Source organism: Hyaena hyaena, unplaced genomic scaffold (genome assembly GCF_003009895.1).
Source record: "Hyaena hyaena isolate Hyena2069 unplaced genomic scaffold, ASM300989v1 scaffold_421, whole genome shotgun sequence".
Lineage (NCBI taxonomy): Eukaryota > Metazoa > Chordata > Mammalia > Carnivora > Hyaenidae > Hyaena > Hyaena hyaena.
In genome coordinates, this window is record NW_024081057.1 from 1,523,431 (window position 1) to 1,550,437 (window position 27,007).

Sequence of the window (27,007 nt, forward strand, 5' to 3'; positions counted from 1 at the left end):
AGCAGAGATATGGGGTGATCCACAGAAGACTAAATAAAAAGGGGAGGGAGTCACTGCAACGTGAATAAAGTTAGAAAACAATAAAAGAGGGAAAGTGCTGTTTCTTTCCCACCTTTGCGCTCCATTCCCTGGGCATCCCTCAGACACCCTCGAGGATGCTGCTTTCGCCAGCAAGCGAGGACCGGAGAGAGACCCGTCGCTGGCCGGGTGGGGGGGGGGAGGGGGAACGTGGCCCTGCACTCACCCCCGGGTCACCACTGTCTCCGTGTGCTAGAGGCCACTACCGAGGGGGAACCACGGACCCCCTTGCCTCTGCGAAGCGCATGCGTAAATAAGTGGCCTCCCGGGTCGCCGTCCAGGGCGTTCAGCCCGCGCCGCTCACCTGCCTCGCGGCTGTAGCTCGGCCTCGTCGTCGGGTTCCGGCTCCCGCGTCTCCTGCTCGACTGCGGCCGCGGGTACTGCCTCGGCGTCCTCCACCGTCACCTCGGCCGCAGTCACGGCTCCCGCAGCCGGTACCCGCACTGCTGAAGTGGGAGCGGCCGCGGCGCCCAGGCCGAACGCCGCCTCCACCTTCGGCGCGGGGAGGTCGGTGGCGCGCCCTGCGGCCACCGTGCCAGCCGCGAGCCCCAGCAGCAGCTGCAGCAGCAGCGCCCGCACGAGCGGCCCAGGGCGGGTGGCGCGCTCCATCAGCGTCCCTCCCCGCGCAGGAACATGGAGGTGCAGCCGCCGGCGCCCGCGTCTCCCGCTGCTGAAAGCCTCCGATCAAGACCAGGACGCGCTACGGAACCCGCCGCCTCCCGGACGGTCTGGGCTGCTGAGTGGAGCTTGCCCGGCCACGTCTTAGCCCGGCCTCTGCCACAGCCACCCGAGTGACAACCTCCCACGGTCATCGCCCATTGAACAAACTTTCCGCGCGTCTCCTCTCTGATTGGCTGCGGACACCGCCACTCTGGAGACCTAGGTTCGCCCTGTTGGAGAAGGTGGGCTTTTCCCGGATGTCAACATCACGCCTACCAATCAAATCGTACTGTCGTCTCCCGAGGCCCGGCCCTCTCCCGGAGGCGGTTGCCAATGAGAAACGGCCCTTCCCTCAATGTTCTTACCTGATTGGCAAGTCCCTCAGTACCCGGAACACATTTCCCCGGAGCAGATTTGCCATCGCTGGGGTTGGCCTTGCCCCTCAAAATGAGGCGCTAGAGAAGACTTGAAGGTCATTGGTAGGAGTGGATGCTCCTCAAAGGTCTGGGCTAACTTCTCCTTGATTGGTTGGAAGCGGCACTTACTACGTGGCCGATTCTGACTGTGGAGAGGATGGTCCCAAGTGAAAGGAAAAGTGGGAGGCGAGTCCCTGGTGGCGGGGAGGCGGCCGACCTTAAAGGAGCTGCCGTTGTGGCTCTTCTAAAACCTGTTCTGTTTGGAAAAGCAAAAGCGAAGGAGGGAAAACAAGTGGCCGCACAGGACGTGCTGTCCCCAGAAGTGGAAGGGGCAAGATGGGCTCAGGAGAGTATCCTGCTTGTGGCCGCGATGGTGCTGAGAATTACCGCCTGCTAGGGATGCCGGTCTATAGAGGATCCAGTCTACCTGACACGCCCTCTTCCTCGTTATAAAGGGGAAGGAGCCCATACCCCGTACATTGACTAGTTTGTCTAAAGTCACATGCCTACTGGCATGCTTTGTACCTCACTTATAGGGCTCTGACGAAGAAAGATAAGACTGCAGAAGGTCAAACTGGAGAAAATAGGAATGTTCATCTAAGGCGTTGGAACTTTTCATACAAGAGTTAAAAAGACCGTGAAAATTTGTGAGCAGATGAATGAAACGGTAAGATGCATCCATCAGCAGCGTATTCATAGATGAGGAAGGTAGTTGGGAGGCTGTAGCAGGGAGGCTATTGCCTCATCAAAACTCTGACGTTTTTTTGAAAGATATTGGCATACAAACATCCTCTAATTTCATCTGTCCTAAAGCAAAACAAACAAAAAGCCCCACTTCCTCTTCCACCTCCTACCACATTTCCTTGCTCTTCAATACAGTGAAACTCTCCAGTGTTTTAAACTTGTCTTCAATTCTTCTCCTCTTCCTCTGAAAAACACTACAGTCAGGCTTTCAAGCTCAATTCTACCAAAACTGCTCTCACTGAAGCCATCAATGCTAACTTAACAGGACAATTCTGACTTCATCGTATCATCTGTGTTTTCCTGTGTAAAACACTTTTCACTGGTTTTCCTGCCCAACAGCCCAGGTCATAACCCTCATTAGGCCTCATTTTAACTGAATCACCCCCCATTAAAGGCTGTATCTCCAAAAATAGTTACATTCAGAGGTACTGGGGTAAGGGCTTCAAAGGAATTTGGAAATGGGGGGACGTACATTCTTCAGCCCCTAACACCCAGATACTCAAAAGACTTGTTCCTTTACTTCTTTCAAGGTTCTGTTACCTTCCCAGTGAAGCCTCTCTGGACCAGCCTTTTAAAATTGAAATTCCTCCCACAGGTCACTTCCTAAACTCCTCCCCCACTCTCCTTAGGCCTTAAATACTATCATTATTAAGTTTATTTACTTTTGAGAGAGACAGAGACAGTATGAGTGGGGGAGAGGCAGAGAGAGAAGGAGAGAGAAAATCCCAAGCAAGCTTCGCACTGCCATGTCAGCACAGAGCCTGATGCGGGGCTCGAACTCATGAAACTGAGAGATCGTGACCTGAGCAGAAACAGAGAATCGGACACTTAACCAATTGCCTCACCCAGGCACCCCAACGCTATCATTTATATATTTGTTTTGCTTATTATCTGTCTACTTCCACTCCTATATAAGTTCTAATGAAGATTTGCTCTTTAACATATTCCTAAATAGAGCCTAAAACAATGCAAGGTGTTTAGTAAATGTTTAATAAATACTTATTGGCTGAATGAACAAATTCATTCATCAGAAAGGAAAGAGACAAATGGACAAGAAGAGATTGTCGTTGCTGTAGATAGAAGGGAGTCATTAAGGAAGCAAGATCCCTGAGTATCAGAGGAAGCAGAGGTATGCCTTCCATGTTGAAAGTTGAAGAAATACCCCTAAAGAATAACTTACATTGAAAGAGAAAACAGATGAGAGAGTTCAAACTAGCTGATCCTGATTTGCTCAACAAAACAGGAAATAAGATCTCTTGCCAAAGTGAGAGGTGTGAAGAAATTAACATGAGGTGAAAAATGTTTGTTGACTACTTGTAATGGCTCATTCAAAATTAGCTAGTGTATATATTTTAGGGAACCTAATCTTCATGGTTTTTTAACTTTCTCAAAAAAACGATCATGGCACGAATGATAATCTGAGCCAATGAATTAGGAGTCTGCTTTCCACCTGCAGTTGATGTGGAAGTTTTGTTCATTTACTTATTCATTACCATTCAGGGAATTCCATGGGAATAAGGGGATGAAAAAAACAGGCATGATCCTTACCCTTCTGAAACTTCACATTTATCTGGTTAGGGAGACAGCCACTATTGTAATAATCACACATATATTTATATGATGGAAACAAAGATAAGTGTCAAGATGCAAAGGCACAGACAGAAGAGCACAGTGGTGGAAAATGCCAGTAAGGAGGGTCAAGCTTTATACTCAGGAAAAAAAAAAACATGCAAATATTTCCATTTTGGAAAAAGAAGAGTCATGATCCTGAGTCATGGTCAGCTGACTGGGAAAATCACTTGAAGGAAGCAAGAGAACACCTACCAGTTGGGGGGCAGCTTGGAGAGTCATGGCAGCTGCCTGGGACTCCCTGGCCTGTAAGTGTTAGTTCCTCAGGGAAGTGTAAGTACCATTGGGACCAGGCAGGATAGCTGGTCGATAAGTCTGAGCCAGAAAAGGAAGCTGGTGTGCTTAAGTATCTGAGCCAGGGCTGCCCACTTTAGAATTGAGATTCTGAAACTGAGCATTGTCCCGAAGGTGAGCAATACAGACCAGCGATTTAGAATCCTCAGTTCAGTCTATGTGCAGAGAAAGCCTGTATCTGGTGCCGCCTGAATTTGCCCTCTGGCAAGAGGTTTCCTAAAAGCCCCACTAAGGGACTTCTGCTTCCCTTTCCCAGGCCAGGACCATGTCAAATCATCATCTGGAGCTGCAAAGGAATCCTACTGGCACGCTGAACAAAACTGGGGTTCTGCTAGTGAGAATGAAGGGGAGAACTTGTAATCCACTTTGTCAAAGTATAATACATGTACTTATGGGAAGTGCCTGCTTGGATAGGTTTCAGCGGGCATATCCACCAGTCAAGATAACAGAATATTTCCACCTTGCCTGAGAGCTTCCTCCTGTCTCCTCACAGATCCTTCTTCCACTCCAGGCCTGCAGGTAATCACTGATCTGTCTTCTGTCACAATAGATTTTCTAGAATTTTTAATGTAATTGTACAGTATATGCTCTTTTTGTGTCTGGCTTCTTTCACTCGATATAATGTTTTAAAATTCATGCATGATCTTGCATGTACCAACATTTTATTCATTTTTATTGCTGAGTAGTATTCCATTGTGTATTGTTGTAACATTGGGATGTTTCCAGGTTGGGGCTATTGAAAATAAAACTGCTATAAACATGCATGGACAAGTCTCTGTGTAGGTGTACATTTTTATTTCTCTTGAGTAAATGCCTAGAAGTGGAATATTGGCTCATGTAGTTGATGCGTGTTAAATTGATAAGAATCTGCCAAACAGTATTCATACTCGGGCTAAATCAGTCAACCCCTGCGTGAAGGATGTGAGAGGGTAAATTTTTGTTGTTTTAAGCCATTGCACCTGGAGATGGTTTGTTACACAGCATTATTTGGCAATAGTCAACTGATAGAGCGCTGTATAGTTCACTGTGCGGCATACTCTGTTGAGTGCCTACCCATATCAATTCTTCCCTTCGTAAATGCTTTGACTAGCAATTTCACTAGAGAAGATGTGTCAGCATCCAGGGGTGCCTGGGTAGCTCAGTTGGTTAAGCGTCTGACTCTTCGTTTCTGCTCAGTCATGATCTCATGGTTCATGAGATCGAGCCCAGCATCGGGCTCTGTGCTGACAGTGTGGAGCCTGCTTGGGATTCTCTCTCCCCTTTCTCTTTGCCCTCTCCTGCTCTCACTCTCTCTCTCTCTCAAAATAAATAAATAAACTTAAAAGAAAAGAAGATATGTAAATGTCCAATAAGCCAAGCTATATTCCAAAGTGGTTTCACTTTATACTCCTACCAATGGCATATGAAACTTCAAGTTGTTCAATATCCTCAACATCATTTAGTACTGTTAGTCTTTTAATTTTTGCTTTACTTGTGAGTATGCAGTGGTATTTCATTGTGGTTTTGGTTTGCATTTCCCTGATGACTAATGATTTTGAGCATCTTATCATTTTGTGCTTATGAAACATTTATACCCCTAAGGAACTCATGCCCTTCATCTGGGGGTTTGATCTAGCCAGAACACATTTTTCTTTTGGCAATGGCAGAAACACAAGAAAGATGAGTGGACATTACAGGGCCTCTTAAAACCGGAGTCAGGGGGCACCTTGGTGGCTCAGTCGGTGGAGTGCCCAACTCTTGATTTTGGCTCAGGTCATGATCTCATGGTTTGTGGGATCAAGCCCCATGTTGGGCTCTGCGCTGTATCAGAATTCTCTCTCCCTCTTTCTCTGCCCCCACCCCATTCATGCTTTCTCTCTCTCTCTCAAAATTAATAAGTAAACTGAAAAAAAAATGGAATCAGAACTGTTGGCTGCATGGGTGGCTCAGTTGATTGAGCATACAACTCTTGATTTCAGCTCAGGTTATGATCCCAGGGTCATGGGATTGAGTCCCACATTGACCCCACGCTGAGCATGGAACCTGCTTAGGGTTCTCTCTCTCCCTCTGCCCTTCTCCCCTGCTCACATGGACGTACACATTCTCTTTCTCTCTCAAAAAAAAAAGTAGAACTGCAGTACTGGCACTTTCACTCATGTTCCAATGGCTAAGGCAAGCATATGACCAGGTCTGGTATCAAGGCAGGAAAATATGCCTCTCAGGAGAGAAACTAAAAAGTCACATGACAAAGGACATGGGTACGGGATTTAAGAGAGCAAAAACCCAATCTACTACATGTGCTGTGTATAAGAATAACCAATTATATCTGTGCCTGAATCTAGCATGAACAATTGCTTCAAAGCAACACACACAATGTATCTATTAGAACAGCTCCTTGAAAAAAAAACTTATCAAGTGCTGGTGAGGATGTGGAGCAATTGGAACCTCATATATTGTTGGTCTGAATGTAAAATGGTAAAACTATTTTGGAAACACTTTGGCCACCCTTTATACAATTAGACATACACTCACCATAAGACCCAGCAGTCCATTCCTAGATTTTTACCCAAGAGAAATAAAAACATATGTTCACACAAAGACATATATGTGAATGTTTATAGCAGCTTTCCTCATAATTGCCCAAACTGGAAACACTGAAAATGTCTATCAACTACTGAATGGATAGACAAGTTGCAATTCCACCATGTGACAGAATGCTACTTAACAATAAGAAAGAACACCACACGTGTATATTTCAGACCTCTGCTTTTATATGTCTGCTAACATCCTTGGGGCCAATGTATGCCACACTGCCAAGTGCAAAGTCAAAGGGCAGAGAAGCATAGCCGTATACCAAGAGGCCATGGCTAGAGTGGAGATGTGTATTACTACTATAGGGTAGAGATTTGTGAACATACTTTATTCTACCACACCCATCATGACTTCCCTTATCTGAGTGACTGAGTCTAAGGAAATGCGTTGAGGCTTCAGGGGGATAGTAACTGATAATTATCAACTCCTGAATGTACACAGTTCAGTCTAGTCCTGGACAGATATAAATGATCATTTCTGGTCCCCTTGGAGATCTCTCCAAAAGTGGGCTCTGTAGGCATGTGCGCATAAGTGCAAAAACAAATCCCTACCTATATACCCACACATGCAAATAAATACGGGCTGTGTGTGTGTGTGTGTGTGTGTCCAATTATACATGCCATTTCTCAAAAAAAAGGTGAGTCTCAGAGATTTTTAGAGGCTAAACTCTTAAGTAGAAAAAGGAGGGGTGCCTAAGTGGTTTAGTCGGTAAAGCATTGGACTGTTGATTTTGGTTTCAGGTCTTGATCTCATGGTTCATGAGATGGAGCCCCACACTGGGCTCTGTGCTGACAGCGCAGAGCCTGCCTGGGATTCTCTCTCTCTGCCCCTCCCCCATGTGCGCATGGGCACACACATGCGCGTGCGCACTCTCTCTAAAAATAATAAATAGGGGTGCCTGGGTGGCTCAGTGGGTTGAGCATCTTATTTCAGCTCAGGTCATGACCTCTCAGTTTGTGGGTTCAAGCCCCACGTCAATATATTCCTAATGGTCCTCAAGTACAGAATAACTTATTTTTTAATATTATGTTTTTATTTGGATGATGATTTATCTTATTTGAGAGAGAGAGGGAAAGCAGGGAAAAAGGGCAGAGGGAGAGAGAGAGAGACAATCTTAAGAAAGCTCTGGCTCCACACTCTGAGTGGAGCCCAATGCAAGGCTCGATCCCACTATCCTGGGATCATGACCTGAGCAGAAATCAAGAGTTGGACATGCTCAACTGACCCAGCCACTCAGACACCCCTAAGTGATCATTTTTTTTTTAATTAAATATAATTATTGGATCATCTGGCTAAACCTCTTTGGCATTTCAGACCCGAGCTTGCATTTATGTTTATTTTTTAATGTTTGTTTATTTATTCTGAGGGAGAGAGAGAACATGCACACATGTGGTGGAGGCGCAGTGAGAGAGGGAGAGCAAGAAAATTCCAAGCAGGCTCCTGCTACCAGCACAGAGCCCAACATTGGGCTGGATCCCATGAACCATGGGATCATGACCTGAGCTGAATTCAAGAGCCTGACACTTAACCAACTAAGCCACTAAGCACCCCACATTTGTTTTTATTGAATTAACACCAAGTAATACTATTTTAATTGTTATAAGCAACAGAGAAAAAAAATAACTTGCATATTTATATTATAGAAGATTCATTCCTTGGGAGCACCTGGGTGGCATAGTTGACTGAGCATTGGACTTTTGATTTTGGCTCAAGTCATGATCTCAGAGTTGTGGGATCGAGCCCTGCATCTGGCTCCATGCTGAGTGTGGAGCCTGTTTCAGATTTTCTCTCTCTCCCCCTCTGCCCCTCACCCCTACTTGAAAACAAAAAAGAAAAAAAGAAAAGGAAAGAAGAAAAAATAAAAAGATTCATTCTGTCAAAAACCAAAAAACATGGTATCCTCTAAGTTCTATGTGGTTCAAATAAAAAAAAAATGATGGGAGAATCCAGTCCTCACCCCACACATAATTTTATAAGGGGGCCAGTCTGAAGACTGTATCTTAGCTGTCAGCATTTGGTCATATACTTCCAGCTCTGATCTAAGAGCTAATTTTAGGACATATCTCTCACTGAGAATGATGGTAAATTAGATTTCTTTAACAAACAAAACTTTGAAGGTATCAGAAAGCAACCAAGGTCCCTGGGACTCAAAGGGCTAAGACTAGGAAAGAAAGAAAATGTGAGATCAGGGTGACATTCTCCATCTTTCCCCCCTGAGACATTTGCTGAATTATAAGCAAAAAGTGCAGGACCTAGACCCAAGCAGAGAGGTGCATTTTAGGGAGCTTTTAGGAGTCTTGGGGCAGAACACAACATGGAGTTCACAGCTAGCAAGAGAGCCAGGATTGGAAGGGCTCAGATCCCAGAGAAAAGAGAATTATTGAAAAGTGAGTTAACACTCCAGCCCCTTTTCCCACTAAGACATTTGCTGACTCCTTAGCCATGCACCATGCAGGTAGGATATCAAAAGCCTAAGCAGAAAGAAGGAGATAACAGGCTGAAAAGTGAAATGGTCTCATTGAGCTGGGGAGTCAAAAAGTGGAAGTCAAAACCCAGCAAGAAGTGGGAACTCTGAAAAACATCTCCAGCAGAGACTTTAGACAGCCTGGAAATAAAGAAAAAGTAGAAATAAACTTGCCTTTAAAAAACTAGCTTCAAAATACTATATACCCTTATCAGGTTAGGATGACCTCCCTCTATTCTTTCTGCCAGAAGAAAGCTAAATGATCTCTGGAAAAGGAAAACATATAGAGCTTCTACAATTATTCATACACAGTGTTTAGCATTTGAACAAAAATCTACAAGTTATGTCAATAAGTAGAACCAAGTGACTGAAAATCAGAAGAAGAACACAGAAGTAGATCAGATCCACAAGAGACTGAAATACTGGAGATATCAGACACAGACTATAAAATAATTATGATTAATATCCTACATACATTTGCTTCCTCCATGTCATTTCATGGTTTGATAAATAGTTCATTTCTTTTTTCGTGCTGAATAATATTCCATTGTCTGGATGGACCACAGTTTATTTATCCATTCACCTACCGAACAACATCTTGGTTGCATATAGGTTTGGGCAATCATGAACAAAGTTGCTGTTAACATCCATGTGCAAGTTCTTGTGTGGACATAAGTTTTCAACTCCACTGGGTAAAAGGTAAGAGTTTATTTAGTTTTGTAAGAAAACAACAAACTGTCTTCCAAAGCAGCTATATCGTTTTATATTCCCACCAATAATGATTTAGGGTTTCTGTTGTTCTGTATCCTCACCAGAATTTGGTATTGTCATTATTTTGGATTTTAGCTGTTCTTTTTTTTTTTTTTTTAATGTTTTATTGATTTCTGAGAGAGAAACAGCGTGAGCAAGGAAGCGTCAGAGAGAGAGAGGGAGATACAGAATCTGAAGCAGGCTCAAGGCTCTGAGCTAGCCATCAGCACAGAGCCCGACATGGGGCTCAAACCAACAAACCGTGAGATCATGACCTAAGCCGAAGTCAGACGCTTAACCGACTGAGCCACCCAGGCGCCCCAAGATTTTAGCTGTTCTAATAGGTGTATGATGGTATCTCATTTTAATTTGCATTTCCCTAATAACACATAATTTGAACATGTTTTTATATGCTTATTTTGCCATCTATGCATCTTCTTTTTTTTTTTATGTTTATTTATTTTTAAGAGAGAGCACAAGCGTGGGAGGTGCAGAGATAAGGGGGGACAGAGGACCCAAAAGCAGGATCCTCACTGATGGCAGGGAGCCCAATAAAGGGCTCCAAGTCATGAACCATGAGATCATGACCTAAGCCAAAGTTGGATCCTCAGCCAAATGAGCTACCCAGGTGCCCCTATATATCTTCTTTAGTGAGGTGTGTGTTTGGGTCTTTTGCCCATCTTTTTTTATTGTTGTTCTTTTTCTTATTGTTGTTCTTTTTCTTATTGTTGAGTTTTGAGAGTGCTCTGTATATTCTGGATAACAGTCCTTTCTTAGGTATATCTTTTGCAAATATTTTCTCCCACTCTATGGTAATGACAACTTTAAAGCACAAAAGATTACTAAAAATAAGGGGGGACATTTCATAATCATAAATGGGTCAATCGCTCTCCCTCTCCCAACATGGCAGCCCCAGCAAAAAAGAATGAGACAGGGAAGACTGTCTCCTTAACAGACTTTCTGGCTGAGGATGGGGAACTGGTGGAGGAAGCACCTATGTCCCTGAAACAGTCAGCTGGACGGATGAGACAGCTAACCTGGAAGGAGATATTTCAACCACTTGGCACATTTGTAGAGGAGGACTCCAGCTGCCCATTCTATCTGCCCACCATTCCATGGGCTGCTCACGAACCCAATATTGAGCAGGCCCATCTTCCCAAATTGCCACCCTCACTGTTTTTCTAGGGAACTTGCCTTATGCTGTGCCAGAAGACTCCATAAAGGAATTCTTTGGAGGATTCAATATCACTGCTGCTGTACATTGACCATGCGAACCCAGCAACCCAGAGAGGCTCAGAGATTTTGGTTATGCTAAGTTTGAGGACCTGAGTTTGATTCCTTGCTCAGTGCCCTGAGCCTCAAATGAAGAGGCTCATTTGAATCTGTATGTAATAGGAGAATCTAAGTGGATGTTGCTGCTCAAACACAGAAAAAAAAACAGGAACAGTCATTGTTTGGGTCAAGACAGAAATCAGGATTCTGACAAAACAGATACCCACTGGAGGGCCCATCTCGCAACAGACAGCTTTCACTACCATCTACCTAGAAGAAGTGATAATAGCTTTGGAGACAAGTGTCAAGATAGTTATGATGCAGGCCAGTATTATGATGGACATTGGAGTATGGTACCCTGATGGCCCACATCAGGATATGGATTGATATGGGGGCTGGGATCACTATATCACTATGATGTCTGAAGCAGCAGAGACTACGACAGAGGCTCTGATTCCAGGATAGGCAGGGCAGAAGAGCATTTGGTCATAGGTACCATAGGGATGATGGCTACTGAGGGGAAAGGGACCGCTATGAAAACAGATATAACAGAGGAGATAATGGGTCATGGAGCTTCAGAGATTATTGCTCTCAGGATGATTATAAGCATTGAGGCCCCCAACAAACTGAGTCTAAAGCCTTGGAGTACTTCCAAGGAGGATGATTCCTCTACTAGCACCTCATGGTTCATTTGAGCACCATGGGGTGGCTAAGCGAAGCCTTCCTTAAAGTCTCTGGTTTGCTCCATCTCCCACCCTTACACCAATTCAGCCTCAACTCCACTCACCCTGCCTGGGAACCCAGTTTACAGCTCTGGTGCCTGCCTGCACCTCCCTTCTATGGCCACACGGCCAGTACATCTACCATCCTGGCAGTCAGACTCCATCTGTCTCTCAAGGGTTTTATATTCAAAAGAGGGAGAAGGTACAACATTTTCCTGCTTAAAGAAAAAAGAAAAGAAAAAAGATGAAGGAAAGAAATACATGTATATTTCTATGTCTCTATTTCTACACCTCTATATCTTTGGAAGAAGAAAACTGATCACAGTTTTTGTTTCTGGGAAAACACACAGGGTGGCCAAGGCACAGGGTAAGAGATTAAGAGGGACGCTTTTCCCTTTTTTAGTAGCTTTATTGAGATGTGATTCATATACTATTCACCTATTTAAGTGTACAATTCAGTATTTTCTAATATATTGACAGATTTGTACAACCAGGAAAGAGACTTTTAATTTTTTTATTTTTTATTTTTTTGCAAGTAGTTTATTGTCAAGTTGGTTTCCATATAACACCCAGTGCTCATCCCCACAAGTGCCCCTCTCCGTGCCCATTTCCCCCTCTCCCCACACACCCATCGGTCATCAGTTTGTTCTCAGCATTCAAGAGTCTAGGAAAGAGACTTTTTAAAAAAGTGTTTATTTTGAGAGAGAGAGAGAGGGAGGGTGGGAGAAAGAGAGAATGAGTGGGGGAGGGGCAGAAGGAGGTGGTGGGGGGAGAGAGAATCTTAAACAGATTCCACGCCTAGGGTGGAGCCTGACAGGGGACTCAACCTCACCACCATGAGATCATGCCCTGAGCCGAAATCAAGAGCTGGATACTTAACCATCTGAGCTGCCCAGGTGCCTCTCAACACATATTTTAAATTCCTAAGCTGTGGCCGACCCCATAGGCACTGAGATATCACACTCAGACAGAAAGTAATCTTGTCCTCAGGAGAATACAGTGTTTATTTTTTATGTTCCTAGCAGAATTGGTATCTCTGTATAGGAACAGCTAATCTATATCCCCTTTTGCATTCTTCACCCCTCAGCAATTGGGGACCCACATTTGATGTTTATGGGATACATGCAATGAAAAGTAAAAGGGGGCACAAGCCACATGCCAAACAGAAAGACCCCTCAGTGTTTTCATTGGTTGGGTAACTTTTGTTGCCAACCACCAGAGAACGGAGGGGAGCTCCTCTAAACACTGGGGTCCAGTCTTCCCTCTCTTGCCTGTCCAGGGACCTGCTTCTTTGCAGAGCACTGATCTCAGCATAGCACTCGGTCAGCATTTTCAGGTACTTGTCACCAAGCATGGCATCCCTGGGTACCACCATGTACAAGCGAGTGATTGTACATTTGGTCTCACAACTCCCTCTGACTTGGCATAAGTTAGAACATTTTCCAAAAGGTGTTTATGTTTATCTTCAGTGTTCTTTCTAAGTTCACTCTAGTTTGCAACAGTGAATCTATGTTATCAGTGTATTTTTTAAGTTAAAAATAAGTTAATACTTAAGGCCTCCTACAGGAAGCCTTCCTTGACTCCTCCTTCATTTCCTCACAATAATTTTGGTTCCTTTAGTTCCCATAAAACCCACCTCTAGCTCAACTCTAGCACAGCACTTACTGTAAGGTATTTTCACCTGTTTAATTATCTAGGTCCCCTTTAGACTGTGATTTCCTTAGGGTATGTGCTGTGCCTTTCATAACTGGGTCTCTAGGGTCTTGCATGGAGACTGGTACACTGAAACTTTCATCTTTCCACCTCCCCTAAAGTGTCCTGCTTTCCACATCCAACTCCGCCCACAACTAACCCCATACCTCTTCTCAAAGAACCCAAAGAGGACTTCTTCTCTTGAGTCGGCTGACATTTCTTACTAAGCCCTGAGAACCCAACTGTGTGCAATAATATGAGAAAATGAGGATTCCAGAGAAACTTGATGGACACACCCACCTTAGGAATGCTAGAAATTAAGGCAAGTCCCAGGCATGTTACTTAGGTGGGAGCTATATTCATTCATATGTTTGTACCTTTAGAATGAAAGATGAAGGAAGGGAACGGGGTGGTGAGTTAGGGGCTGGAACTAGATCTTGAGATGAGATAAAAATTGGAAGGAGGAAAGGCAAGGAAGGCATGAATCTGCTTTGGAAGACAAATTGAGGGAGGAGGGGACAGAGCATCATACAAACACTGAACTTACACAAATTTAGTTAGGTATACTTGGAAGAAAGGAAGGGAGGAAATGGGAAGGAAGAAAAGGGGAAAGGGGTGAATAAAAGATACAAGAGAAATAAACATTTAAATAATACAAGTTTTTATATAATTTTTAATGAACCTTAGATCCTATACAACATTTCACACAGTTGTTTCTAAAGAGCTTGAGAAGGAGAAATGGCATCTACTTTCCAGTAGTGTGGAGGGATTCAGCTTTGAGCACTTGGATTATTAAGGGAGGTTTTTTTTTAAGTTTATTTATTTATTTTGAGAGAGACAGAGCATGAGCAGAGAATCCCAGGCAGTTTCTGCTTGTACAGTCAAAGTGCAGAGCCCGATGTGGGGCTCTAACCCACGAAACTGTGAGATTGTGACCTGAGCCGAAAATCAAGAGTTGGTCACTTAACCAACTGAGCCACCCAGACATTCTGAAAATTATTAGGGGAACTTAAAAAAAAAAATAACCCATAAATGCCTGGATCCCACCCTCAGAAAGCCTGATGTAATTAATTGGTCAGAGGTGCAGCCTGGGCTTCAGACTGGTTAAGAACTCCCAAGTAATTTTCTTTTCCATTTTAAAGTGGTGGTAACATGCACAGGACATAAAATTTACCATCTTAACCATTTTTAAGGCTATAGTTCAGCGGGGCTTAAATATATTCATAATTCATAATGTTATACAACCATCACCACCATCCATCTCCAGAACTCTTTTCATCTGTAAAACTAAACCTACATGCTCCTTCCCTCCTGGTGCATGTGTGCATACATGCTCTTTATCTCTCTCTCTCTCAAAATAAATAAACTTAATAAAATAAAATAAGATTTAAGAGATCTCAATCAGTTGCAATGTGTGCACCTGTGGAGAAGTGTTGACACCGCAGGCCTGAGCCTGGTACCCTAAAAAGGCCTACTTGCAAGGATGGCCGTTGGCTGGCATCTGGGAACTTAGATAGGGGTGGGTTCTCACCATTCCCTAACTAATAAGAATGGCTTCCTGTGCATAAACTATAAAAAACAATATAACTTGTGCTAAATACCTGCTTTCCTACTGGGGGTCTGGAATTCTGGTATATGCTAGTCAGTGGGTGCCCGTATGGGATCAGCCCTGAGTAAAACCACAGTGACTGAGTCTCTAGTGAGTTTCTCTGGCAGACATTTCACATGTGTTGTCATAATTCAATGCTGGAGGAATTAAGTGCGTCGTGCGTGGCTCCTTTGGGAAAGGACTTTTGGAAGCTTCCTTCTAATTTCCTCTAGAATTCATTCCATATGCCTTTTCCCTTTGCTGATGTTGCTTCTGTCCTTTGTAATAAATTATAGCCATGAGTATGACCATATGCTGAGTCCTGGGAGTCCTCCTAATGAATCACCGAACTCAGGAGTGGTCTTGGGGACCCTAGATATCGTACCTTATTTGGAGCCTGGTAAAACATACAAAAACAAACAAAAAACAATGGGAGGTGCAGGGGGTGGGAAATGAGAAATGAGGAAAATCTGAACTCAATGTAATGATATCGAAGAATTAGTTTTTAGGTCAGGTCATAGTATCGTAGTTCTGTTTAAGAGATACGTGTTAAAATATTTGTGGGTCGAATAAATATGAAGTCTGAGATTTGCTTCAAAAGAATCTTGAAGGAAGGGTTGGAAGTGGAAGGGTGCAGATGGAAAAAGAATGGCCATGAGTTAAAGGCTCATGAAGCTGGAAGTATGTCTATGGCATTTCATTGTGCTGTTATGTCTACCTTTGTACATGTTTAAAATTTTATGCAATAAGAAGTTTAAATAAATAAATATATATATATCTTGGAGATCTTTTAATTTTAGTTCAAAGACAGCTTCCCTGTTTGTTTGTTTTCTTTCCACTGCAGCAGAATATCCCATTATATAGGGTGGTCTCAGTTCTATGTGATTTGCCTTGCCACTGTCTTTAGGACCTGACCCTCAGGTCATATGCAAGTTCTCTTAGAACTGCTTCTCAGGGGAGCTTGTAGAGGCTTGTCCCAAATCCCCCAAAGACATAACTACTTTATAAAAATGTTTATTTATTATTTTTGAGAGAGAGACAGAGCACGAGCAGGGGAGGGGCAGAGAGAGACACATGCCTGGAATTGGAAGCAGGCTCCAGACTCTGAGCTGTCAGCACAGAGCCCAAGGCGGGGCTCGAACTCAGGAACAGCGAGATCACGACCAGAGCTGAAGTTGGACACTTAACCAACTGAGCCTCCCAGGCGCCTCATCAAGGACATTGCTGTTAATCTGAAAGAGCTGTAGTGCTGACCATTCTATACCAGGTGGAAAATGCCATGATTCTTAGGGGACATCCTACTTGAGGCGACATGAACAAGGACAAGCAGTGCAGTGGAGAGAGAATGTGGCTCCCACAGGAGACCCAGGGGTTAGAGGTGTCCAGAAGTATCAGAGTTTGGAGCCAAGCAAACGTGAGTGTGCAGCACCATCCTGGCAGCGTCTTCAGGTCTCTGAGAAGCTAGAGGAGGCAAATCGTATGGCCAGAGGACAACAGATCTGTCTTCCTGGGGTCACCAGTTCCCATGACTTGTGCTGTCTTCAGATAACTGATGCCAAGGCATTGGCAGGATATATCACTCAGGATTCTTCTGCACAAGCCACAGAAGCCAACTCTTACCATCGTAGGAGAAGTGTTTAAAAGCTACATTGTTGTTGGAAGGATGTCAGGTATTGGATAGCTCACGAAACTAAAGGAAAGGCTGAATTAACCACCAGGTTTCGGCAAGTACAGGAACTGTGGCAGTTTGGGGGAAATCTAGAAAGCACATCCCTGTGGACAGGCTCGTGGACATAAGGCATCAGGAGAGACCAGCTCAGTCATTTTTCTTTGGAAAGTCACACTCAAAGTTCACCTGCCCTAGAGAGAGGGACCTTTGACCTAGCTTGGATTACGAGTCCCTTGTCAGCTGGAGAAGGGCAGGGTGCCCTGGTCAACAAGCATCCTCAAGACAACATTCCATGGGTGGGAGAGGGGTGCATTCCTACAGGGAAATCAGAGTTTCTCTATCAGCTGATGGCGAGATGGATATTGGGGGAACAAAGCAACAAACATCTGGTACTGAGGAGAGGAAGAGGTCTGGGGTGGAGCCTTCACATGGCCAACTATGGAGCTGGAGTTACAGGAAGACTGGGTAGGCAGTAATAGGCCAATCTCTTGGGCTATAACCCAGACCCTTAATTTTCTCTTCCCTGGTGTAGCCTGAGAAACAAGGGCTGCACTAGAGAGGCGGGGGACCAATGGCTGTCCTGCCTTTTCCTGTCCAACAGAGGTTTTGAAACATACTGGAGATTAAAAAATATAGTTCAGGGGCACCGGGGAGGTGGGGGGAGGCTTAGTGTATTAAGTGTCTGACCAGCTCAGGTCATAATCTTGCAGTTTGAGAGTTTGAACCCTGTATCAGGCTCCATGCTGACTGTGCAGAGCCTGCTTGAGATTCTCTCTCTCTCTCTGCCCCTCCCTCACTTGCAGTCTCTCTCTCTCTCTCAAAATAAATAAATAAATGTAAAAAAAAAATGTAGTTCAAATGAATAAAAGAGAAGAAACAACACGAAAGATTCCTGAGCAGGAGGACTCACTATATCTCAAGGCAAGAGTTCTGCTATGTGCTGTTGACAGAGAAGTTTCCATTCATTGGCCCAGTTAGCCAGCCTCATGTTTTGCCCCTTCCCAGTTCACCTGTACTACCATCTCCCGCAGATCCCACTGTTTGAGAGGCTCATACTGCCCACTGAGGGTTGTGTCTTTGGGCATGCTGAATTGTGAAAACAGAAGAGTAGCGCTCCTGATCACAAAACCAGACCATACAAACTCAGGAGAGTGGATTTAGGGAAAGTTAACAAAGTTATTAAACAGTGGACCAGGAAGCCGTGGAATTTCCTTCCTAGGATATCTTTAAATACACAATAAAATATGTTTCTAGCAAAATACTAATTTCAAAATGGCTTTTCTGGACGCTTCTGGTTCTAAGACGTTATTCTTTCAAGAGCCAAAATATAAAGATAGAAAATATACTAAAAAAAAAAAAAGATAGAAAATATACTGTGTCTTTCAATTATAATTTTGATGCCTCTTTGGGCACATTGCGTAATTTCTGGCTTCCACATTCTGCAGCTTGGTTGCTGAAATTTGGAGAACAAGCGGCTGTTATCCCTACTCATCAGTTTCCAGATAGATCTATAACCTTCGGTGCAGTGGTTATGAGAGGCCCCAGAGATAGCGTTATTAAGTTCAAATATTGCTTTACCCACAATCACACTGAGTCACTCTGGCAAGGTCCTGACTTCTCTCTTAGGAAACTCCGTGTCTTTTTCCTCTTCTTCCCTGCATTTTCTCTTCCTATCACTTGTACATTTATTTTGATGAAGCCAAGGCACTAATAGTATTAAGGGCATTATTTAATTCTTGGTTATCTTGTGAATGTACACAGCAGGGAAAGTAAACACTTGCCCTCCCTGCGTCTATTCTATTGGTTATAGACTAATCCCTATTAATTTTCTTTCAAATGAGTATAGTCAGGGGGCAATTGGGTGGCTCACTAAGTTGAGCATCTGACTTTGGCTCAGGTCATGATCTCGTGGTTTATGGGTTTGAGCCCCACGTCAGGCTTTGCACTGACAGCTCAGAGCCTCCTTGAGATTCTCTCTGTCTCCTTCTCTCCCTGCTCCCCCCTCAAAAATAAATAAACATTAAAAAAATTAAAATCAGTGCAGTTGGCCATAGATAAGGCTGGTGAAAAGTGCTGATCCAGGACTAGAAAAATAATTCAATGTTCACACTCTTGATCATGAGTCAGTCGGCACCATTTTCCTGGGTGTTATAGAAATAGCACTGGTAGTTGGAAAATGAAGAAGGCAAGAGGTAATCTTGACAGGCTGGTGACTAAGGGGATGCTATCCTGTGTCCTGCTGTCCCCGGCCAGCGTGCGGGCACTCTGGCTAACTGCTGTCTCCTCAGCACCTGTGCCCAAGCAGGCATATTGCAGGATCTCCATAAATACTGGTCAGGTGACAAGTGAATAAATGAATTATTGAAAGAGCAGTGCTTGCCCGGACTTGTTCTCCGGCTGAGACCGTAGGGATCTCCGCCCTCCTCTGAGTGCCGAGTTTGGACAACTTGGAGGGAAGGGAGTTGCTGGGTAAAGGCCAGCGCCAGCCCATGCCTCACCCTTCCTCCAACAGCCACGTTCTGATGTGGATGGCTGTCAGCCTGCTGAGTCTGCCTCTCTGCTCTGTCCTCGGAGCACAGGCTTCCTCTCCCACGGCTGCACTTGGAGGTAAGATGTTTCCATACTTACCTTTTGCCAATGCTCTGCAGCTTCCTCCTGTCTCTTTGAAAGTAGCTTCCTGGCAGGGCCTGAATTCGAGAAGCAGGTAGTGTGTGCTTATAATAAACTCTTCCTGTTGGCTTGGTAATTGTGTTTTCAGTGGGGTGACAGTCACCTGACTTCGGAGCCCAGCCCCCCAGTTTCCCTCAGAGAGGCCAAGAGTGACTCTGATCTGTATCTGATTTTCTGAAATCCCGAAGGCAGACGCGGCTGTGGCCTGGCTGCTAGTAGGCGAGGCCTGGAGGAGCCGTGCCTTTATTTACCAGTTTGTTCTGGGAAGTGGCCAGACCTGGAAAAGCCAGACTGTGATGTGGAGGAATGGCCCTTTGGCCACCTCACTGATGACCCTCTCCCTCTTTGCTAAATTAGGGGGCAAAACTGCTGTTTAATAGAAGAACTTTGATCGTGGTTCTGAAAAGAAGGCAGACAGAAAGGCATTAAACTTTTTTTTAATGTTTATTTTTGAAAGAGAGAGACAGAGACAGAATGTGAGTAGGGGAGAGGCAGAGAGAGAGGGAGACACAGAATCTGGAGCAGGCTCTGGGCTCCGAGCTGTCGGCACAGAGCCCGACATGGGGCTCGAACTCTCAAACCATGAGATCGTGACCTAAGCTGAAGTCTGACGCTTAACCAACTGAGTCACCCAGGAGCACCAAGGCAGTTTTTATGCATAGCTCTGGACTCCCACATTCCTCAGAATTTTTTTGTTTTGTTTTTTTTAACTTTATTATTTTTTTTTAATATTTTTTATTTATTTCTAGGAGAGAGAGAGAGAGACAGCGTGAACAGGGGAGGGTCAGAGAGAGAGGGAGTCACAGACTGAAACAGGCTCCAGGCTCTGAGCTGGCAGTCAGCACATAGCCCGACGCGGGGCTCGAACCCACGAACCGCGAGATCATGACCTAAGCGAAAGTCGGACGCTTAACCGACTAAGCCACCCAGGCGCCCCATGTTTTTTTTAACTTTAAAGGCTAAATACACCACGAACTTGAATGTGTAAGAGGAAGTCTTCTCAGCAGGGAGAAGAGACAGCCCCCAACTAAGGATTCTTGGAGGACACCAGAGAGAATGTTCTCTCTTAAAGGAAACTTTTGAATTGTAATACTGTAACAGGTCACAAATGTCTCTGTTGGACTCCTGGCCGGCCAGCCTGACCACATGGCACCGCCATTCTGCACAGGCGTTTGGGTGTATTCCTCAGCTTAGGGAAATACCAGAGACTTTTTTTTTTTTTTTTTGCTTTGCTTTGCTTTGCTGTGTGGCTAAAGGAGGAAACTATAATTGGACCTCTGCATAACCAAAGCATATAAATAACCAAAACCATAAAGAAGGCAACTTTCAGAAAAGCCCTTTCAATATAAACCCCAGGTGTTATGACTGGTTCTTAGTTCAGATTCAGTTACTCAGAGGTGTAAGGGGCTCAAAGAACCTAGTAGCTCTACACATTTCTCACTTAAATCCAGAAAGCCCTTGGTGCACACGCTGGGACAGGACCTGTGGACATAGACCTTTATTGTCATAACAACCCACCAAGGCCTCTTTACTGAAAGAAAGACAGGCTGGGACTCGCTGGGTTCTAGGAATGGTGAGTTTGGCTACAGAAGCCCATCACTGTACAGAAAGTATGGGGAACATGCCTGGGGCGGGGCTAGATTGCAAAGAAAAGAGCCTTCCACGTCAGACTAAGGGATTTGTTCTGCAAGCAAAAGAAGCAGAAAGGTGGGGGAGTAACAGGTAAAGCATCTTTAAATTTTTGGTGAGGGGTAGGCGTGCCTGGGTGGCTCAGTCAGTTAAGTGTTGGACTTTGGCTCAGGTCATGATCTCATGCTTCATGAGTTTGAGCCCTGCGACAGGCTCTGTGCTGACAGCCTGTGTGACAGGCCTGGAGCCTGCTTCAGATTCTGTGTCTTCCTTTCTCTGGGTCCCTCCCCAACTTGTGCTAATGCTTATTTATTTTTGAGAGACAGAGAGAGACAGAGACAGAGACAAAGAGACATAGCCCAAGTGGGGGAGGGGTAGAGAGAGAGGGAGACAAAGAATCAGAAGCAGGCTCCAGGCTCTGAGCGTCAGCACAGAGCAAACATGGGGCTGGGCCCCACGAACCACCATGACCTGAGTTGAAGTAGGACACCTAACCGACTGAGCCACCCAGGCACCCCAAGCACATTTGTTTTAGAGTCTCTGAGAAGTCACAGGAAACCGACTTGACTCTGCTTAACCCAGGAGGAGGTTGTATTGCTGAGAACCTGATTCCATGTTTCTAGCCAATCTCACCACGATGAATTTGTAAGTAGCTCCTTTGTACCAAAATACTGTCAATCAGTTTAGTACCAGGCAAATGTAACCCACATGTCCAAACCCCGCTAGCAAGTGACCTCAGAGTAAAGCTCCATTGATGGTAACGGTACAAGGCTCAACACTCTGTGCTTTTACACGAAGTCTTTAACAAATATTCCTGGGATGCTCACAGGTATAGTCCCCGTGCTCCCTAGGCTTGGCCACTTTGCAGTTCTACTTAAGTTTCCTTCTTCTCGAACAGAAGGGCTAGATGGACAGTGCCTGCCTTGCTCAGACCCACACCCTGTTCACATGGTCCTGCTCCACAGGCTGCCGCTGCTCCCCCACTGCTCGCTCACCGCCTGCCCGCATTCACGGAGACCTCCTACGTGACTTCCCCATGGATGTCTCCTCCCTGGCCAGCAAGGAAACTCACTCCAGAGGGGGTGCTCCTCAGAGAGCGGCAGGGCTTCTGCGCCATAGTTTTCCCCTTGATGTTACACTTCTTTTCTCAAAGCCTAAAACCCACTAGCACACCGGGTGTGTGTAATGGGGAAAACTGGTCCCGGTGGGCAAGTCACCTCCTGTGTTGACCAGGGTTCTCCAGAGAAACAGAACCAACAGATGTAAGCAAGTGTGTGCGCGCGCGTGCACGTGTGTGTATGTGTGTATGCAGAGACAGAGATAGAGAGTAAGAAAGAGACTTATCTTAAGGAACTGGCCCATGTGATTTCAGGGGCTGGCCAATCTGACATTTTTAAGGCAGGCCGGCAAGCTGGAGACTCAGGGAAGAGTTGATGTAGTCACAAGACAGTTTAGAGGCAGAATGCCTTCTTCCTTGGGAGACCTCAGCCTTTTCTCTTAAGGCCTTCAACTGATTGGATGAGGCCCACCCACAATAGACTTTTACTCAAAGTCTATTGCTTCAAATCTTAATCTCATCTAAAATATACCTGCCATGACATCTTGGCTGGTGTTTGACAAAAAAAAAAACTAAGCACAATGGTGCAGCCAAGCTGACACATGAAATTAACCATTACACCCAGGTGTGCTGTGGAGTTTGGCTCACTCTGCCAGGCTCCTGGGTCACTTGCAATGACTTTCCTCTCAAGCTGCTTGTCCCTCTGTGTAATCTGGGGCCATGGGTGCAAGCCCTAACTAAACACTTACTCAGGTACAGCCACGTTAGTGTGCAAAGTGGACAGAACGCTTCTTTTAAATGCGTCAAACCAGCTTTAGTTTACATGGCATTCTATAGTTTTGTCTTTAAAGTCCCTTTTCTGGGCTAGTATCTAAAATATATAAGGAACTCACCAAACTCCACACCTGAAAAGCAAATAATCCAGTGAAGAAATGGGCAGAAGACATGAACAAGCACTTCTCCAAAGAGGACATCCAGATGGCCAACCGACACATGAAACGATGCTCAACATCTCTCAGTCTCAGGGAAATACAAATCAAAACCACACTGAGATACTGCCTCACACAGGTCAGAGTGGCTAAAATGAACAAATCAGGAGACTCTAGATGCTGGTGAGGATGTGGAGAAACGGGCACCCTCTTAAACTGTTGATGGGAATGCAAACTGGTGCAGCTGCTCTGGAGAACAGTGTGTAGGTAACTCAAAAAATTAACAGGAGAACTCCCCTATGACCCAGCAATAATAGCACTGCTAGGAATTTACCCAAGAGATACAGGAGTGCTGATGCATAGGAGCACAATGGCAATTGACAAATGGCTCAGGAAGATGTGGTTTATCTCTACAATGGAATACTACATGGCAATGAGAAAGAATGAAATCTGGCTATTTGTAGCAATGTGGATGGAATTCTAGAGTGTTCTGCTAAGTCAAATAAGTCGGGCAGAGAAGGACAGATACAATATGTTTTCACTCATATGTGGATCAGGAGAAACTTAACAGAACACCATGAGGGAGGCAAAGGGGGAAAACAGTTATGGAGACGGAAGGAGGCAGACCATGAGAGACTCTTGAATACTGAGAACAAACTGAGGGTTGATGTGGGGGCAGGGAAGAGGGTAAATGAGTGATGAGCATGGAGGAGGGAACTTGGGGTGAGCACTGGGTATTATATGGAAACCAACTTGACAATAAACTATATGTAAAGTAGAAAAAAAAAAAGTGTCTTTTCCAAAGAGTTTCCTCATCCTTCAAACACTAAAAGCTATAAGTTCAATTATTTAAACACTGAACAGAATGGCAGCATGGAACTAGAATGTGAGTTGCTGGCTACCAGACAATAGCGGGCAGGAACCGTGCCATCCAGTACCTCGATGTTCAAAGGACTAGATTCAGAGCATGGGAGGAGATTTGTGGATGGCGTTGTGTGGTGGGGAAAGATGGACTGCACACAGCCAGGGGACCTGTGTCATGCTCTACGGGTCCAGATGAGGGAAGAGAATATTTGCAGCCATGGTGATTTGGTCAGGCCTACTTAGACTCTCAGCCTCAGATTCATTAAGGCTTGTTGTTTTTGGGGTTTTTTTTTGTGATTTTAGAGTTTCATCTATTAAATGGCTTCTAAATTTCACCTCTCTCCTCTCTTCCCATTCTGAAATCTTACCCTTGCCTTTTTTTCCCTATCTTTCCTTTTTGGAGATGTCAATACTAACTAGAACTCTTTTGGAAACCAGGCTTCTGTCCCTCAACAGTACCTGGTGAGTAGTCATGCAAATAGATTTTGATACTATGTGTTCATTTTATACAATAGACTAGCTCAGGCTTCATAGCATTGAGGAATGTTAACTTTTCTAATAGTGACAATGTATAGGAGGAGTCTAGGTGGGTGGGGCCAGGTAAGTCTTGTCAAAAATGGAAAACTATCTAATCCAAGGTGGCCTCATTATGGAGTGTAGAAGCCATAGCAATGTGAATGCCAGAAGGTGGAGGGAGAATGCATATACACTTTGGGAAATGCACAAGGTTGCCGTTCATGCCTATAGCTAATTTTCCAGTCTTTGTAAGTGGGATCTATCCAGCTTTGAATGAAAAAGCATATGTACCCAAAGCTAGAAATATTTTTGAGCATAGAGCCTAGATAAGACCCTCTTTTGATATACAGATCCTATAACCCATAACATCACATATTCTTGAATGCCATTATATTTAAAGTTTTTCTGTTATAATATGGGTCCATCTTGGAACTAAACCAAGGATTTATCTGCTATAGAATACAGTGGACCACACTAGGCCTCAAGTCTTGGAGCTCAAGAGTGTCATCCTAATGAAAATTGCTCTAATCCAAGTGTACAGTTGCATGTACAGTGCATATTCTTAGGAATATTACCAGTCCAAAAGCATTTGTACCTGTGATGAAACAGGATGTCATCAATATCCAGTTCATTCATGTGGCCTTTTAATGAACATGTGTAATATGGTGGCTATTGTGTCAAGCATCTAAGCAGGAGGCTTGAAGAAAAGAGACACCTGGGTGGCTCAGTTAAACATCTGATTCATGATTTCGGCTCGGGTCATGATCTCACAGTTCAAGAGATTGAGCCCAGCATTGGGCTCTGCACTGACAGAGCTTGCTTGGGATTCTCTCTCTCCCTTTCTCTCTGCCCCTCCCCTGCTTGTGTTCTCTCTCTCTCTCAAAATAAATAAATAAACTTAAAAAGAAAAGGATGTACTCTGACTTGCAACTCCCTTGTCTTGGAATGTATTCCTCATGGTAATTTGGAAATATTAGTATTTAGCACCATTCTGATTTTCATGGTCTCACCAATTAAACAGCAAGTCCTTGAAATGGTACCATAGGTCTGTGATTGCTTGAGACCCTTAGCAGGGTAAGAGATTGGGAATTAGCAGCTAATCTGTGAGGCCAGTGATGTGGCCAAAGCCCAAAGCACAAAGTGAGTATTTCTCTTTTTCCAGGTTAGTAGTTTTCTAACTTGACGGCATATTAGATTTTTAAAATCCTAATGCTCAGACTATACCCTAGACTGACACAATCGGAATCTCTGGGAGTGGGAAGGAGTCATCAGTAATTTTAAAATCTCCCCTGGTGATTCCAGTGGGTAGCCAAGTTTAAGAACCAGTGTCTGGCCAGTACTGCTCAAGCTTTAATATTCATACACATTACCTGGGGGTTTTGTTAGAGTGGAGATTCTACTTAAGCACGAATAAGGCTTGAGAGTGCATTTCTTTTTTTTTGTTTTAATTTTTTTTTAATGTTTTATTTATTTCTAGGAGAGAGAGAGAGAGAGACAGCGTGAGCAGGGGAGGGTCAGAGAGAGAGGGAGTTACAGACTGAAACAGGCTCCAGGCTCTGAGCTGGCAGTCAGCACAGAGCCCGACGCGGGGCTCGAACCCACGAACCGCGAGATCATGACCTAAGCGAAAGTCGGACGCTTAACCGACTAAGCCACCCAGGCGCCCCAAGAGTGCATTTCTTAAAGCTCCCAGGTGCTGCTGCTCCTATTGGTCCGTAACTCACTGGATTAACGAGGTACCAGAAGCTCTGAGTAGGATACCAAGATTTCCACTGGGGGTAGTGTCAAGATGAGGTAATAGTGGATGCTGGGGACTGTGCCTCTCCATGTCTGTTCTAGCCTCTTCTAGTGTGCCTTCCTGTAGTGCAGAGGCAAGAAACCAGAAATTTCCTTTCCCATTGCATCTAGGGCTCTGAATCTGATTCTTATCCCACCAGTTGTAAACACTCAGCTGATATTTGAATTCAGAACTAAGTGAGGCAGGTCAAAGAATAAGAGGCCCCCATGTTGCCCTGTGGGTTGTAGCAAAAGTTCTAGAGCTGGAGTGGGGGGGGGGCACCTCCTCGTGCAGCAGAGCCCCTGGTAGACCATTTCCTCGGTACGGACTTGGGGGTTGTTCCTGAATGCTCAGCCTTCTGGATTCTGTGTCTTCAAGCCTTCCCACAGTGCCGTAAATTTTAAATCTAGATTTTAGATCTATCTTGAATTAGATCCTTTCTGCATAAGCTAGGTAGCAGGAGTTCCGTTCTTTGAAACTAAACATTGGCCAATACACCAAGTGTTTAGAATAAGAGAAAGCCAATAACTTTTAATGGACCAAGGGTAACATCTGTAATACTGAAGAAGGAGGAGGAGGGGGAGGTGGTGGAGGAGGAGAGGGAGGAGGAGGAGGAGGAGGGGGAGGAAGAGGAGGAGGAGGAGAAAAAGGAGAAGGGGAAGGAGGAGAAAAGGGAGAAAATACAAGAAGCTGGGGCCCAAACAGATGCAGCTTATAAGGAGACAAATGGTAGAGCCCAAAAATTCTCATGGACATGCTTGATGGCATCCAGGGTTCTTTTAAGGACACGGAACTCTCTTATATGTGAAAGTCTCCCATGTTTTGTTTTATTTAGCTTTGTTTTCTACTAGTCAAAGCCAAAGACCTTTGAACTGGCATCCAACCCCTAAGAACTACTAGAATTATCAAATGCTTATTTGGAGGATTTTGAAAGAATGCCTTTCTAGAAGGGTGAGAGGTCAGAGCTGACCCTGAAGGAAGAGTTGAGGGGTTAAGAAAGGGACGCTCCCTTGTTT

General features: G+C 44.7%; 1 protein-coding gene, 1 long non-coding RNA gene and 1 pseudogene across 2 annotated transcripts in view; 2 read left to right on the plus strand and 1 right to left on the minus strand.

Annotated features, from left to right (window-relative positions):
* The window catches only part of EIF2AK3 (eukaryotic translation initiation factor 2 alpha kinase 3), a 66,942-nt gene extending 66,064 nt beyond the window's left edge, over positions 1-878 (minus strand). Inside the window, exon 1 of the mRNA XM_039252640.1 lies at positions 383-878. Within this exon, the coding sequence (XP_039108571.1) occupies positions 383-687 (305 nt within the window). The 5' untranslated portion in view covers positions 688-878. The remainder of the gene's footprint in view (positions 1-382) is intronic.
* Positions 879-1,299: 421 nt separating this feature from the next.
* LOC120245551 lies at positions 1,300-4,404 on the plus strand. Its single transcript, XR_005531817.1, has 2 exons — positions 1,300-1,821; positions 4,078-4,404. It is a non-coding gene; the product is annotated as an uncharacterized LOC120245551 (long non-coding RNA).
* Positions 4,405-10,509: 6,105 nt separating this feature from the next.
* On the plus strand, positions 10,510-11,573 carry LOC120245531 (annotated as a pseudogene).
* Positions 11,574-27,007: the final 15,434 nt, after the last annotated feature.